The 13,545-nt window shown below is 51.5% G+C and overlaps 6 protein-coding genes across 6 annotated transcripts; 3 read left to right on the top strand and 3 right to left on the bottom strand.

The window, feature by feature from the left end:
- Nucleotides 1-41: 41 nt before the first annotated feature.
- Nucleotides 42-1,947, top strand: SMP3 (alpha 1,2 mannosyltransferase; the record flags this gene model as incomplete). The annotated part of the gene is made up of 4 exons (XM_064874081.1): nt 42-150; nt 200-684; nt 745-767; nt 813-1,947. The coding sequence occupies 4 exons, from the start codon at nt 42-44 to the stop codon at nt 1,945-1,947; spliced, it is 1,752 nt and encodes a 583-aa protein (XP_064729803.1).
- Nucleotides 1,948-2,665: 718 nt separating this feature from the next.
- On the bottom strand, nt 2,666-4,114 carry RAD23 (UV excision repair protein rad23; the record flags this gene model as incomplete). Its single annotated transcript, XM_064874080.1, has 5 exons — nt 2,666-3,682; nt 3,738-3,817; nt 3,867-3,939; nt 3,996-4,043; nt 4,097-4,114. 5 exons carry the CDS (start codon nt 4,112-4,114, stop codon nt 2,666-2,668), a joined length of 1,236 nt encoding a protein of 411 aa, XP_064729802.1.
- A 1,207-nt stretch (nt 4,115-5,321) lies between these two features.
- MED6 (Mediator of RNA polymerase II transcription subunit 6) lies at nt 5,322-6,254 on the bottom strand (the record flags this gene model as incomplete). The annotated part of the gene is made up of 1 exon (XM_064874079.1): nt 5,322-6,254. One exon carries the CDS (start codon nt 6,252-6,254, stop codon nt 5,322-5,324), a length of 933 nt encoding a protein of 310 aa, XP_064729801.1.
- A 987-nt stretch (nt 6,255-7,241) lies between these two features.
- PMZ80_005660 (uncharacterized protein) lies at nt 7,242-7,940 on the bottom strand (the record flags this gene model as incomplete). Its single annotated transcript, XM_064874078.1, has 1 exon — nt 7,242-7,940. One exon carries the CDS (start codon nt 7,938-7,940, stop codon nt 7,242-7,244), a length of 699 nt encoding a protein of 232 aa, XP_064729800.1.
- A 955-nt stretch (nt 7,941-8,895) lies between these two features.
- Nucleotides 8,896-11,484, top strand: PMZ80_005659 (uncharacterized protein; the record flags this gene model as incomplete). Its single annotated transcript, XM_064874077.1, has 1 exon — nt 8,896-11,484. One exon carries the CDS (start codon nt 8,896-8,898, stop codon nt 11,482-11,484), a length of 2,589 nt encoding a protein of 862 aa, XP_064729799.1.
- Nucleotides 11,485-12,014: 530 nt separating this feature from the next.
- Nucleotides 12,015-13,497, top strand: PMZ80_005658 (uncharacterized protein; the record flags this gene model as incomplete). Its single annotated transcript, XM_064874076.1, has 2 exons — nt 12,015-12,402; nt 12,455-13,497. The coding sequence occupies 2 exons, from the start codon at nt 12,015-12,017 to the stop codon at nt 13,495-13,497; spliced, it is 1,431 nt and encodes a 476-aa protein (XP_064729798.1).
- Between the last annotated feature and the right edge of the window lie 48 nt (nt 13,498-13,545).

Here is a 13,545-nt window from a genome sequence, read left to right as displayed (position 1 = left end):
GGCGCTCGTTGACTCTATTCTTCCCTCCGTGAACCAACGCCATGTGGAGGCGCACTTATCTTCTCCTTCTGCTTATTCGCGTCTACTTCGCTGTATCGCCCAGCTACATTCATCCAGACGAGATCTTCCAAGGTCCAGAGGTGATCGCAGGTCGGTCGCGAATCTCGAACAGTCGAAACAATCGCTAACAGATGAACAGGAGACTTGTTCGAGTACCGCAATGTACGAACCTGGGAATGGACTGTCGCAAAGCCCATCCGAAGCGTTTTCCCACTATGGCCCGTCTACGGCCTGCCTATGGCACTATTGAAAGCGCTGTGGTCAAGAGAAGGTGATGGATTGGTTTCGCCAACAGCGATATACTACACCTTGAGGGTTGTTATGTTTGCGCTATGTTTCGTGCTGGAGGACTGGGCCATTCATGAACTCGTCCAATCTCCTCGTAAGCGGAAGAACGCCGTCACACTTGTCGCATCTTCATATGTGACATGGACCTTCCAAACCCATACCTTCTCGAATTCGGTCGAGACACTACTGGTGCTGTGGTGTCTGGTCTTGATGCAGCGTATAGCTGGTCCCAGTGCGACTCCTTCTAGTCCTGTGGACGAAAAGCCAGCAATTGGCAACGATGCTGTACCACGACGCTTATTCGTTACGGCCGGTCTGGCACTTGGATTCTTGTTGGTACTTGGAGTTTTCAACAGGATCACTTTTCCTGCTTTCTTATTGATACCCGGCTTGCAGCTGCTGCCACATCTTTTGAATAGGTAAGACGATCAGCATCGAATAGGTGACATCGCTGACCACATCAGACCATTGGCATTGATAGCGATTCTTGTTTCAGCGACCTTTTGGCTTTTCGTAGCCATTGCGACCGATACAGCCTTCTACACTGGACCTGCCGCCACGACTTCATTCCGAGCGCTGTTCAGCTACATCCATATCACACCTGTAATAACACCAATCAATAATCTTCTGTATAACACAAAAGCCTCAAACCTCAAGCAGCACGGTCTGCACCCTCACTATCAGCATCTTCTAATCAACCTACCTCAGCTTCTCGGTCCAGCACTCCTGCTCCTGGCCCCATGGCCCCTTCAACGATCGAGCTTCAACGTCGATGGCATGCTCCACAACCCACGCTTGACCACAGCAATCACAGGCGCCATCATTCTCAGCGTAATCCCTCACCAGGAACCTCGCTTTCTTCTACCCTGCATACCCCTCCTCCTCACGTGCGTTCGGCTACCGGACAATAAGACCTGGCGCAAACGCTTCTGGATAGCATGGGGCGTCTTCAACGGCCTCCTTGGCATCCTAATGGGCATCTACCACCAAGGCGGCATAATCCCAGCACAACTCAACATGCCCAACACAATCACCACCTCGCTCCTCAACACAAACAGCAACGCCAAGCACGTCGACGTCCACTGGTGGAAGACATACCCTCCCTCACTCTACATGCTCGGCCAACCTCTGCATCACCCAACTACAAACGACATCGTCGAAATCCACACAGACCCTCTTCTCGGCGCAAATAAATCAACACTCCTCTCCAGCTTAACAAGGAAGCTCCCCCCATGCAACGACCAAGAGTCCCTCCTAACGAAATTCACAAATGCGCTCTCGAACAACAACCCGACACAAGTCCTCCTTGCAGCGCCGTTCTCAGCGTTCCGACCGGAATATTTCGCGTCTTCGATACCCTCTATCTCGAATTTCACGTTTACACTACCGACCGACTCGGACCACGGAGAAGAGAACGGGAAAGGGTTAAGGTTGACGCATCTGGAGACGTATAGACGGCATATTAATATGGATGACTCGGACTTTGGGGATGATGGGGTAGTGCCCACGTTGAGCAGGGTGGTGGGCAGGAGGGGACTGGGTGTTTGGAGGGTTGAGAGGGAGTGCGCCATGCCAACAGGAGAAGTAATTGGAGAGTGACCATGGATTGGTTAGAGGTTTCGATTCGTCTTTTGAGATACCCATGCAACGAAGTGCTTCATCCTTATATTTGATAGGAAACGCGGATATCAGGCATTTGCTCGAACGTGATGTTGCTCTCAAGTCTTGCTGCTGGACCATCATGTCTCGTCTTTCTCAGATACCTCGCTGTCTATCTGCTACTGTAGTGCTATATCATACTGAAACTGCTCTCAGTCGTCTCGCAACACTGCTGGAAGCAGACTCCATCAAAAGCCACTCAGTGCGAGTGATGGACGAATATCCAAAAACATGCACGAAAGAACGACACTCGAAGAAGCGCATGATCTGAGCTGCAGTGGTTCATTGCTAAGTACCTAATACTTCATCATATCGTGGCAGACACGGAATACTACTGAGTAGTAATGAGCAGCGAGCGATACTACCTATCTGGTATGTGCTCCTCCAGATATGAATATGTTATGCCACAAATGCGAATATGGCGCGGCGGAGAGGTGTCGCTCAGATTGCTGCATGAACTGCTTCAGCAACCCACAGATCACGAAGGTCGAAGAAGCCTGTCCTCAATCGTGACTATAGTCGCCTTCTCTCCGCTGTGTTGACAAATGCGTACAGTCCGACCACGGCCAAAGACCATTGCGGAATCAGAAGGCGTGCCTCCCGTCCACGCCAACGGCTTGCCAGTACATCGCTAGCGCTAGCCTACAACTCCGGAGTGCTACTCGTCGTCATCCGGCTGCTCGAACAGGAAATTCGCAGCCAGCTCCTCATTCTTGTCGCATGCAAAGTAGGCCTGTATAACCCGTTCTCTCGCGAAACCGAGGCCACATAACCGCTCGATTGCGTCGGACTCTTCTTGGGTAACGTGAATTGAGCCTGCGGGCAGACCGCCGCCCTCGCCACCTGTCAGATCTTCGGAGAGCAGTTGGAGGAATGCCTCGCTGTTTTGGCTAATGATCTGCGCCAGTTGTGGGTTGCCCTCGGCGACTTGTTGGAGGATCGGTTCGAGCATGGCGGGTTGCTGTTGGACGAGGCGACGGAGGTGTTGGAAGTGCTCGCTGTTGCGAAGGAAGTCCATGTTGACTTCTGTGTTGCCTCCTGCTCCGCCTCCTGCGCCTGCCGCGCCGCCGAGAGCTGCTGCTAGACCTGCCCCGGCACCGGCGCCTGCGGCAGCTGCACCTCTACCTGCGCCTCCTCTTGCGCCGCCGCCCTGTGCGGCTTGCGCGGCTTGTTCGAAGAGGTTGACCTCTTCACCTGCTGGCTGAGTGGCGGCTGGTTGGGCAGGAGTTGTCCCTGTTTGTGCGCCTGCAGCTGGGGGGGATGTCGGACCTTGGCCTTGTTGGGCTTGACCCTGCTGCTGTTGCTGCTGCGCGGCTCTTTGCTCTGCTTGGATGTTCTCTGGGATACCGTTTAGAAGATAATCGATAGCTCGGTCAGGGTTGTAGTAGGCTGCTCTCAGAGCTCGCTCAATATCAGGCCTATCGAAGCCCATGGCCTCAATTTCTCTAACTGCTGCGTCGCTGCGGTTGCCGACCAGCATTGCGGATTGGTCACCGAAGCCTGTTTGGCCTGGCGCTGGGACTTGTGCGGACTGTGCGGGGGTTGGTGTAGCAGGAGGATTGGCTGCGGCGGGTGTACTACTTGATTGCTGGGGAGCAGCTGGCGGCGCGGGTGTCGAGGAAGTGGTTGCGGGTGTGGCGGGAGGTGCTGCCTTCGGGGCCGGTGCTGCTTTTGGCTGCTCAGGTCAGTATTTGATCTAGAATGATGAGGATGAGGAAAGCAGCCCGTACCTTCGACACCATGCATACTATGAAGCCTTTCTCATCAATCTTGTACGACTCGACGGTGTTGGCATCTGCGAGGATCTTGCCTGTATCCCTGTTAGCCACATCTTCACTTCGGCTTGTGGTGCTGCTGACCAGAGTAAATAAGCTTCTGCGTCGAGGCCTCCCATCCTTTATCTGCAGCGATCTTCTCTTTCACCTGTAGAACCTGTAGGCTTTCGTTAGATCACGCACTGTAAGAGAAGGCACTGGCTGGAAACTCACAGTATCTGAAGGTTCTGCATCTATGGTGAACTTCTGCTGCTTGAGATCCTGAGCCAACTGTCAGCGCCAGTTCTAGCTTCTGCTTGTGGCCAAAATCTTACTCTGAAATTGAGCTTCATCTTGACCCCACCTAGTACTAGATCTGTATTATGTTTTGTGGTGTGACTGTGGTGTACTTGATCCTTCAACGATCGATGAGGAGAGTAGGAAGTTGCGATCGATTGTTGGAGGATATGGTTGAGATCGAATATGGGTAGAACAGTGTGGAAGAGTCGTCAAGCAGTGGCCTCGTAGGTATCAACGGATGATCGACCGGCGTGCAGGCAAACACCAGAGGTGACGTGCCTTCCTCGTTAGCCACCACGCTAGCATGCCAAGACAGGGACTTTCAGGCATTAAATCTCATTGCTAGGCACCGAGCAGACACCTTTACATCTAGACATTCACATGAAGCAGTGGCATGAAGGTGTCAGGACTTTTGTCCATGGGTGTTAAGCCCTGTCGAGACGATGCAACTCATATACTGGTGATTGGTAGTTTGACAGAAAGGCAACATCATAGCAGTGTCTAAGGAGCAGGTGTCACAGGCCCTGCGTATCAATTTTGTTCGACTGTAATGATCATCGTCACTTGGTCGCAATTCTTCCCATTGATTCCAATTCTTTGTTTCCTAGCATCGTCCTTGGGTTCCTGCCTGTGCACAGCACGACCTGCTTCAGCCCATCTCTTTTCGGAACTCCGGCTTGGTCTCATGAGCGGAGGGTTTCGCATCTACGAGTAGCTTCCGCCGCCTCAAAAGCTTGCCGTTTCGTAGATCCCGCCATGTCACGCCCTTGACCGTGCTGATCGATTTGTTCCGCCTCGGCGATCCAAGTAGCATCTCGTACCAAGAATTGCAGTTTGCTTGACACGAGCCCATGCAATTGCACGCGCCAGAGGCCCTATGGCGGATCCGTGGTAACTAGATTCGTGGACTGCTGCCTCACAGCAGAAAAGCTCGCGATTGCCTAGTAATGAGGTGTGTTGACTATCTCCTGGATTGAAACCATCTCTTCACCAGTGAAGTGACAGGCTTGAGCAGGCATGGCTGCTTGCGCCTCATATGCTTTCAGTGACACTGATCTTTGTGAGCTGTGCTCGGCAATCTAAGTGGTATATTTTTTTGGCAGTAGGATACGTTAGAAGACTCACGACATCTTCTGTGTACTCACACCCAAGAGCATGCTGCTCGACCCTCTCAAGTACTGGTGGCGTGACTCTGCACGTTAGGGCCTTTGCCAACAACTGGTACTGCCCACATTCATAATATGCCTCGTCCCACAGCTCTCAGCCTTTTGGTCTCACTGAACCACTGGGTGAAGCAGGCGCGGGGGAAGGCTTAATAGACGGCGCAGGCGTATTCGCTTTGGACGCAGCTGCTGACCTAGTAGGAGGTCCCAGTTCGGCGGCCTTGAGGCCCCGAACCGGGTCTTTAGCTGTTCCAAGTCTGAAATTTCCCGGCTCCCCTACCAACGGCGCATCATCGTAGTACTGCTCGCCATACTGCATGGTCATGCTCAAAGCTGCTCTCAGTATGCGCTCCTCTGACCGCTGTTCAGCTTCTTCGGCAGTGGTTTCAGGTTCATGACCTATCGATCCGCGACTTCCTGGCATCGGCGTCCCAGCTTTGCTTTGCTGTCCCTCGGCTGCATTGACCGTAGCCGTGGCTTTTTGACCTTGACGGAAGTACGAATAACCATTGGAAGCTGAGAAAACGGGCAGGTCCGAAGCTGCATTTGTCATCTTGTCAAGGGTCATGAGCGTGTTCATCATGCGGTAATTGAGCATGCTTTCCAGTCGAGGTGCCTGAAGCACAACATGGTTGATGATGTAGTAGTACTCAAGAACCTTGACCTCCTTGGGGTCTCCAAGCTTCTCTCGGTCTTGCTTTCGAATAATCCACGTCTCTGATCGTTCCATACCGTTAGGACCTTTGACCATAGCCGGTGTCGCCAAGGGATCGAACTCGACGACGTATGATATGCCCTTGTGCCGCTCTAGCTCGGCCTCGAATTGGTCCCTGGAGCCAATAATATGAGCGGTGTCGGGTCTACCTTGGAACTGCTGGAAGACATTGTTGTTTATCGACAAGAAATCAAAAAATGGTGAAGCTGCAAAGTAGTATAAGACATTGTTGGCATGAAGCCAGTTGCCATTGGCTTGAATCCAGATCGGATCGATGAAGAATTGAGTTGACAGATCAACTTCTGGCTTGGCCATTCTGTGCCGAGACTAAACTTTCAGACGAGTCAATCTGTTCTGAGATCTATTCTCAAGACGCCGCCCGAAGCACGTTTCATTGTCTGAAGGCATACAAATTGCGAGGAAGGCAAGGTGAGCAGGGTTGGCAGCAAACGAGGTCAGTAGTGAATAGGCACTAATCCAGATTAAGCTTGGTGCAATAACTGCCTACCATCAACTTGCACCAGCGAATAGGTGTTATTCACACGTCAAACTCTTAGACTTCGGGCTCTATTATTGTCCCTCTTCCCATGTGGGACGTGAATGAGTTGTACTAAGTCACAATGGGACAAGGTAGATGTCATAGCATCAACTGCAATATATACCCATATCAAAGAGTGTCGACGATATCGATCGCAATCCGTTGACCCTATGGCATCAATGTCCGTACCAACAACAAATTAGCCATCGAAGACCTGCACAAAATACCTCCACCCTCCTCCAGCCAGCTTTCCCTAGCCATTGCCCCAGCTCTTAAAAGGTATCTGCCACAACTCAAGACCAATTAATTTTGCCTGCGCAAAGCAGGATTGAAAAGCAAAAAGGGAGTACTTAATAGGATATGTTCGTCGACGCATAAGGACCATGATCCTGAAACCTGTGAATACTCGTATGAATAACCTTGTCAGAGCGCCGGCGTGCACTGTCACTGGCAGCCCAGCTGTGTTGATTGTGGAAGCCAACAGTCGGAATGATGTTAAGGCCGGTAAGTGCCCAGGCGCACCAAGTGTGAAATAAAGATCCAGTTCCGTGTTTCCAGATTTCGGTATGTCTACTTTTTATAACGTTTCTCCTACGAGTCGGAGAGAAGCCAACCAGTGTTCGCTGTTGAAAAGATGACCATGGACAGTACCTTGAAGGGCATAGGCATGCCACAACCTCGCATGCTCATTATGGTCCGAACTATGGCGCCAGCACTCACTTCCTTGTAGATCAATCGATGTGGGAGATGACCTGGCAGCTTGACTAGGCCGAAGTAGGCTCGCCATGGGGATACGGATTGTTTTCAGCAAGCTTGATATGACCCTCACGTCCGGGCCCAACTTCGGGATAATAACTTGGCTCAGGCAGTGTGACTGAGCCGTTCATCTGATCGGTGAATGAGGAGACGGATCCTCCGATGCTGCTTCCTGAGATATCCGTCTGATCGCTGGATGGGGAAAGAGATCCTTCGTGGCCTGGCGACAGTCCGCGTAGGTCTATCGCCGATGGTGTATCTGACCATGGTTGCGGCTCGGCTGCTCGCGAAGCCATGGCCATGAGTTCTTCCTCGTCTAGCGTCTTTCCTGACATTATTCCCTGTTCTTGCAGAGACTCGAAATTTCGCCGAAAATGGGTTGTAATCTCTTGCGGCGCTCCATTACCCCGAAGTGACTGGAGGAGACCCTCAAGCATAGGCACTTCATTATGTCTCAAGGCGTTGAGAAGGCCGGCGAGAAGGGTTTGCACCGGGCTATCCCCTTCGGTTGCATCGTTGTCCAGATGAGATGCTATATTAGCCTCATCCAAAGCATCTGGGGCTGGTAGGCTGGACACCGCACCAGGGTGCTGCTTGAGAGTGCTGCTTGAGAGTGCTGCTTGGAAGTGCTGCTTGAGAGTTAGTATATCTTGCGCCCTAGCTGGGCTGAGCTTCTCGTTGCCTTCGGTAAAGCAACTTTGTTTCATGTTTGCTAATCATCATGGTAGAAGGATCAAGTAGAAGCAGAAGCATGAAGTATGGGGACTTTGTACTTATAGCGGAAGGCGGATATGCCAGAGTCGAAGGTTAGTGAATTGAGGGAATGTACAGCCATCGAATCAATGATTCAGCATTTTTGATGGGCGCGCCGCTACGCTGTCAGCCCCATACATCAACGTTGAGTCGTAGATCAAACTGCTCTGATGGTGTTCGAACTCTTGGACGAAACCTTGGTGAAGCTTTTTGAGTGGTCGGGATTGTAATTCCTCGGGTCATGAAGCCTTTGATCCAGTTCTAGGCCCAATTTGTGCTAGACTGGGCAGGGACTCAATCCCGAGCATGCAGCGCGCTGCCAGTGTGAGTCGGCGATTTAGAGTCGGTCAGTCCGACCTCAAATTAGCCAATCGAAGTGAGGTAGAGATGAGATCGAGGGGTACGCTGGCCAATGAAAGCTGTCATATATTCCCCATTCATGAGCCAGGCACCCGCAATGTCCGTCCCAATCAGGCCCTTCCTCTACTCTTTCGCATCGCAGCATTTCGTGGTCTCTCGATAAGCGATTGTTTAATTCCTGCTTGCTACTAGATACCCGTGTGGAAACGACTCGTATCACATGTAGGTTACGATAGAGCGAGATGCGATCACGGTAGGTACCAGACACGAGAGTGGTTATACCTGAAGCTCGACGAAGCCGCCTCAACTCCAACTTCTGGCATCGGATTAGTCATATCGCCACGGGTCACCAACAACCAAATTTTTACCATAATGCAAATGTTACTTCTACTTGCTCGACGCACACGACTCGAAAGTGGAAGATACACCATATCAGCCACGCGTCGATCGATCTTGAAAACATGGAGGGCACATATCCGTCCCCGGTTCAGTGACATGCAGCAGTAAGAGTCGGAATTACTGATCCGGAACCAGGAGAACAGCGGCGCTATGCCAGGTACCTCGTCCATTTTATTCCTGGACGCCTACGACTCTTTCGCACGCAACATCATCGCACTGCTCTACAACTGCCTCCCTTCTGCAGACATCGTCATCATACAAATCGACACCGATGTTCCGCGGCTGTATGGCATTGAAATTCACGAATTCATTAGCAGGTTCGATGCCATCGTCCTTGGCCCCGGGCCAGGCGATCCGCGCAATCAGTTCGACGTTGGCCTTTTCGAATACATCTTGGATGTATCTGCAGAATCCCATATTCCACTGCTCGGCATATGCCTGGGCTTCCAGAGCCTGTGTCTACGCTATGGCCACGGCATTACAAGGTTGCTAGTCCCATGCCATGGGCAGACTAAAGACATCAGGTCTTATGGCACCGACATTTTCGCTGGCCTCCGCGATGGCCCAGATGTCCGGATGATGGGCTACAACAGCCTAGGAATTCAACGGTCCGAGTTTCTGCTGTCAGATGGAGACCATTCGCAGAGCTCTACGGCGACTCCATCATCCCCAGGCTCAGGTACATCCAGTCCAGCATCGACAGGACCACCTTTAGGCAATAAGACAAGTGCGCTTCAGCTCCTTGCTTGGGATGATGATGGCTTTGCAATGGCTGTAAGGCACTCCATGCTGCCATTTTGGGGCCTCCAGTTTCATCCTGAATCGTGTATGTGCTACGATGGAGCAGGTCTGATCAAGAACTGGTGGGCGCAAATTGAGCCATTCACGTCTGCTCGCATGTCGAGGGTTCCTCCTGGCGTTTCTGCCTGTGCTCTAGATCTCCGTTCGCAGCTCATAAAGAAGCCGTCTAGCGGGAGCCCGTTATCTGTAGAAGAGCTAAACTCGCGGGTCAGTATTGGTCGAGTCACATGGTCAATGAGCAAAATCAAGTCAGTTACTCCTCAACATCTGTCCAAGTACTGCCACACTCTAGCCGGCAAGGGCGTCTGTACGATGCTGGAATCAGCTGCCAAAGGACGATACTGCATATATGCTTTCTCAGAAGCCAACGCCGAAATCATTGAATACGCACAGGGCCAACTAACATCGAGACGAGGAGGAGTAGTGTACAAGTTAGAAACTATGTCTCTCCAGGAAGCATTGAACGAAGTCGCAGCAAGGACGAAGTCGCGAGCGTGCAATGATGGTTGTCCTACAATACCCTTCTGGGGCGGCTGGGTTGGCTTCTGTTCGTATGAGGCGGGCCTTGAGCTGATCAACGTCAGAGCCAGCGACCATCAAGTGGTGCCGGACTTTTCGTTCGTGTTTGTCGAGAGAAGTGTTGTCTTCGACCAGCACGGGAGAAACATATGTGTGCAATCGATCAAGAATGACGACGAGGCCTGGGTCACAAACATGATGCACAAGCTCAAAGTTCTGGAGAGAACAGCTGGGCGGGATGGTATGAAGCATCAGTCCCTCCGAGAAGTCCTTGACTCTGCCAAGGTATCTGCGCCAGATCATGATGATTACACCGACAAGATCAGGAGATGTCAAGAAGAACTACATGCAGGCAATTCTTACGAATTATGCCTGACCTCCGAAGCACGAATCGATGTGCCAGCACCAAACGCCAATAGTTCGTATGATCTATACCAGAACCTTATCAAGCACAATCCAGTCCCTTTCGCAGCCTACCTCCACTTTCCGGGCACAAAACCCGGCTCATACCAGTCAGGCAGCACAGCCAGCGGCACAACTATCCTGTCAAGCTCGCCAGAACAGTTCTTGTCTTGGTCCCGAGATGGTACGTTAGATATGATACCCATGAAAGGCACAGTCCAGCGCACACCGACCACAGATATCGATGAAGTTTACCGCATACTCGGTAGCCCGAAGGAGGCAGCTGAAAACCTCATGATCGCTGATCTAATACGTCACGATCTTTATGGTGTCGTAGGTTGTCGGCCTTACCCAGTTGTTAGTGAACATGAGCGCTCGATCGATCAGCAACCTGTAGCGCATACCCTTCCAAGGCAAGAAGACGACAGCGGGCCCTCTATCGACAATTCTACACAGAAGTACGAACGACCTGCACAGGATCCGCTCTCGATTCCTGCATTGAATACCATCAAGCAATTCGATACAGTTTACCAGCTCGTCTCACATATTCGAGCGCATCCACCACCACATGTTGACGCCAGCGACCCCAGGTCTGTGATTGCGCACAACCACTCTTCTCTACATTATGTTCTCCCACCAGGCAGCATGACAGGTGCGCCTAAGAAGCGGTCTTGTGAGATCCTGCAACAGCTCGAACAGCGGAACAGAGGTGTTTACAGTGGCATAATAGGCTACGTGGATGTTGGTGGTGGTGGGTGCTGGAGTGTTGCTATCAGGACTGCGTTCAGCAGTGAGGCTGAGGACTACGTTGTCGAGAAGAGTGCTAAGGGCGAAGTCGGAGATGAAGATCTAGTCGAGGTGGAGAAGAGGAAGATCTGGCATGTGGGGGCTGGTGGAGCTGTGACTGTGCTCAGTGATGTTGAGGGCGAGTGGGAGGAGATGATGGGCAAGATGAATAATGTGCTCAAGGGGTTCAGGGAGGTCAAGGAGGATATGCCGGCATGGCGGCCTGAGTGAGCAGCATCTTGATCGCGCATACAGGGGTGCCGGAGCCAGATTACGGCGGAAAATACTCCAGCAGGACGGGCGGATGTTTGATCTGATTTATATGCAGAGTGTCTTGGCTTTGAGCGGCATGGACGGAGTCTGAAGGGAATTTTTGGTTGCTGCTTGCAGGGACTTCAACGACTGCACAACGCAAGGAACTCGATTTATAGAATTGATACCCAGGGCATTTCAACATAGATACACAAGCGTATATGAAAGTATTTGATCGTTACCATACCGCACGATCAGTGGCGGGTATGAAGTGCGGATATTATTACCTTCAGCTCTTGGCAAAGTCGACGCGACTTTTTCGTGTTTCAAACCTTCGTGATCGTCACTAGAAGTACCTGATTAGTTGTTGCTAAGCCCCAAGGATCCTTACCTTTCAGTGCTGCCTGTCTGTTACGGAGTACCTCGTCTCTAAAGGACAATGCTACAAGTCACAACGAGCGCTTGCTCTGGACCGTCAATCCTCTGTTTTCGCGAGAAATACCGGCACAATGAAAACAATTTTGGCTAGAGCCTACCACGAGATTGGCCTCAAAGCCTTCGTTGACTCTCCGAAAGATGTCAAGATTCTCTGCCTGCAACGATTCGTCCGACTCGCAGCATATGGCGCGTCGACATTAGTACTTGTTCTGTATCTGGTGAATCTGGGGAACTCCGTTGACAGAACTGGTCTTTTCATGACTTTGACTCTGATCGGCGATGTGCTCATTTCGCTCATCCTTACCGTTATCGCAGACAAGCTCGGTCGACGACGACTACTGGCTGTTGGCTCTCTTCTCATGACAGCGAGCGGTGTTGTCTTCGCTACCGTTGGTAACTTCTGGATTTTGCTTCTCGCCAGTGTGATTGGAGTTATTAGCCCTAGCGGAAATGAGATAGGTAAGCTTACTAGAGCTCTATAGCTATTCTATAAATTTACTTTTTAACTTAGGACCGTTCAAGGCAATTGAAGAGTCGACTATCTCCCAGCTCACTCCATCGGCAGATCGCTCCAGTGTACTGGCTTGGTATACACTTTTCGGCACCGCTGGCGTTGCAACAGGCACAATTATCTGTGGTTGGGTCGTGCGCGTGCTTCAGAGCAAGGACAATTGGGAGCCTATTCAGACATATCGCCTGGTGTACGCCGCGTATGCAGTAATGGGCGTCCTCAAGTTTTCAATGTGCCTGATGCTGAGCGAAGCTTGTGAGCTCGACAAAAGCCAAGTACCAAAAGCGATAAGTGCAGACGAGCGTCGACCGCTGCTCACGAACAGCCAGGATGCACAGCCACCAGCGTCGAAGCCAGCAAAATCAACGTTCAGAAACCTGGTACCTTCTTTATCCCCCGAGACCAGGTCACTGATATTCAAACTCGGCATTCTCTTTGCAATGGACAGCCTCGCATCAGGTCTCACTCCAGCATCCTGGGTCATCTACTTCTTCCACAGCAAGTTTGGACTTGAAGAAGGCAAGCTCGGAAGCCTCTTCTTTGTCACCAACATTCTCTCCTCAGCGTCGAATCTGGTTGCATCATCTCTTGCACGTCGTATCGGTCTTGTCAAGACTATGGTCTTTACACACGCACCTGCCTCCATTGCACTTGCCTTGCTGCCGGTACCTAGCAATGTCGCAATCGCAATGGCTCTACTTATATTCAGGGCAAGCACGAACAGCATGGATCAAGCACCAAGACAAGCATTTCTTGCGGCTGCGGTGCTTCCTGCTGAAAGGACTTCAGTCATGGGCATCATCAATGTGATCAAGACCATGTCCCAAAGTTTGGGTCCTGTCATCACTGGACGACTTGCAGGTGCCGGCAAGTTCTGGATCGCCTTTGTTGTAGCAGGTGCGCTCAAGCTATTATATGATGTGCTGTTGCTGGGGATGTTCTTGGGCTATCGCACAGTCGAGGACAAAGCTCAAGCGACCGTGGTAGAGGAGGCCGAGCGGGAGCAGGAGGAAGGTACCGATGACCGCCGGGATGCATCCTGAAAGAGTTCTATATCCGGAGCGTGCACTGTGAGTGGCTGTAGGCTACTC

Source organism: Knufia obscura (genome assembly GCF_036327395.1).
Source record: "Knufia obscura strain CCFEE 5817 isolate CBS 148926 chromosome Unknown scaffold_6, whole genome shotgun sequence".
Lineage (NCBI taxonomy): Eukaryota > Fungi > Ascomycota > Eurotiomycetes > Chaetothyriales > Trichomeriaceae > Knufia > Knufia obscura.
This window is presented reverse-complemented; position numbering and strand designations above follow the sequence as displayed.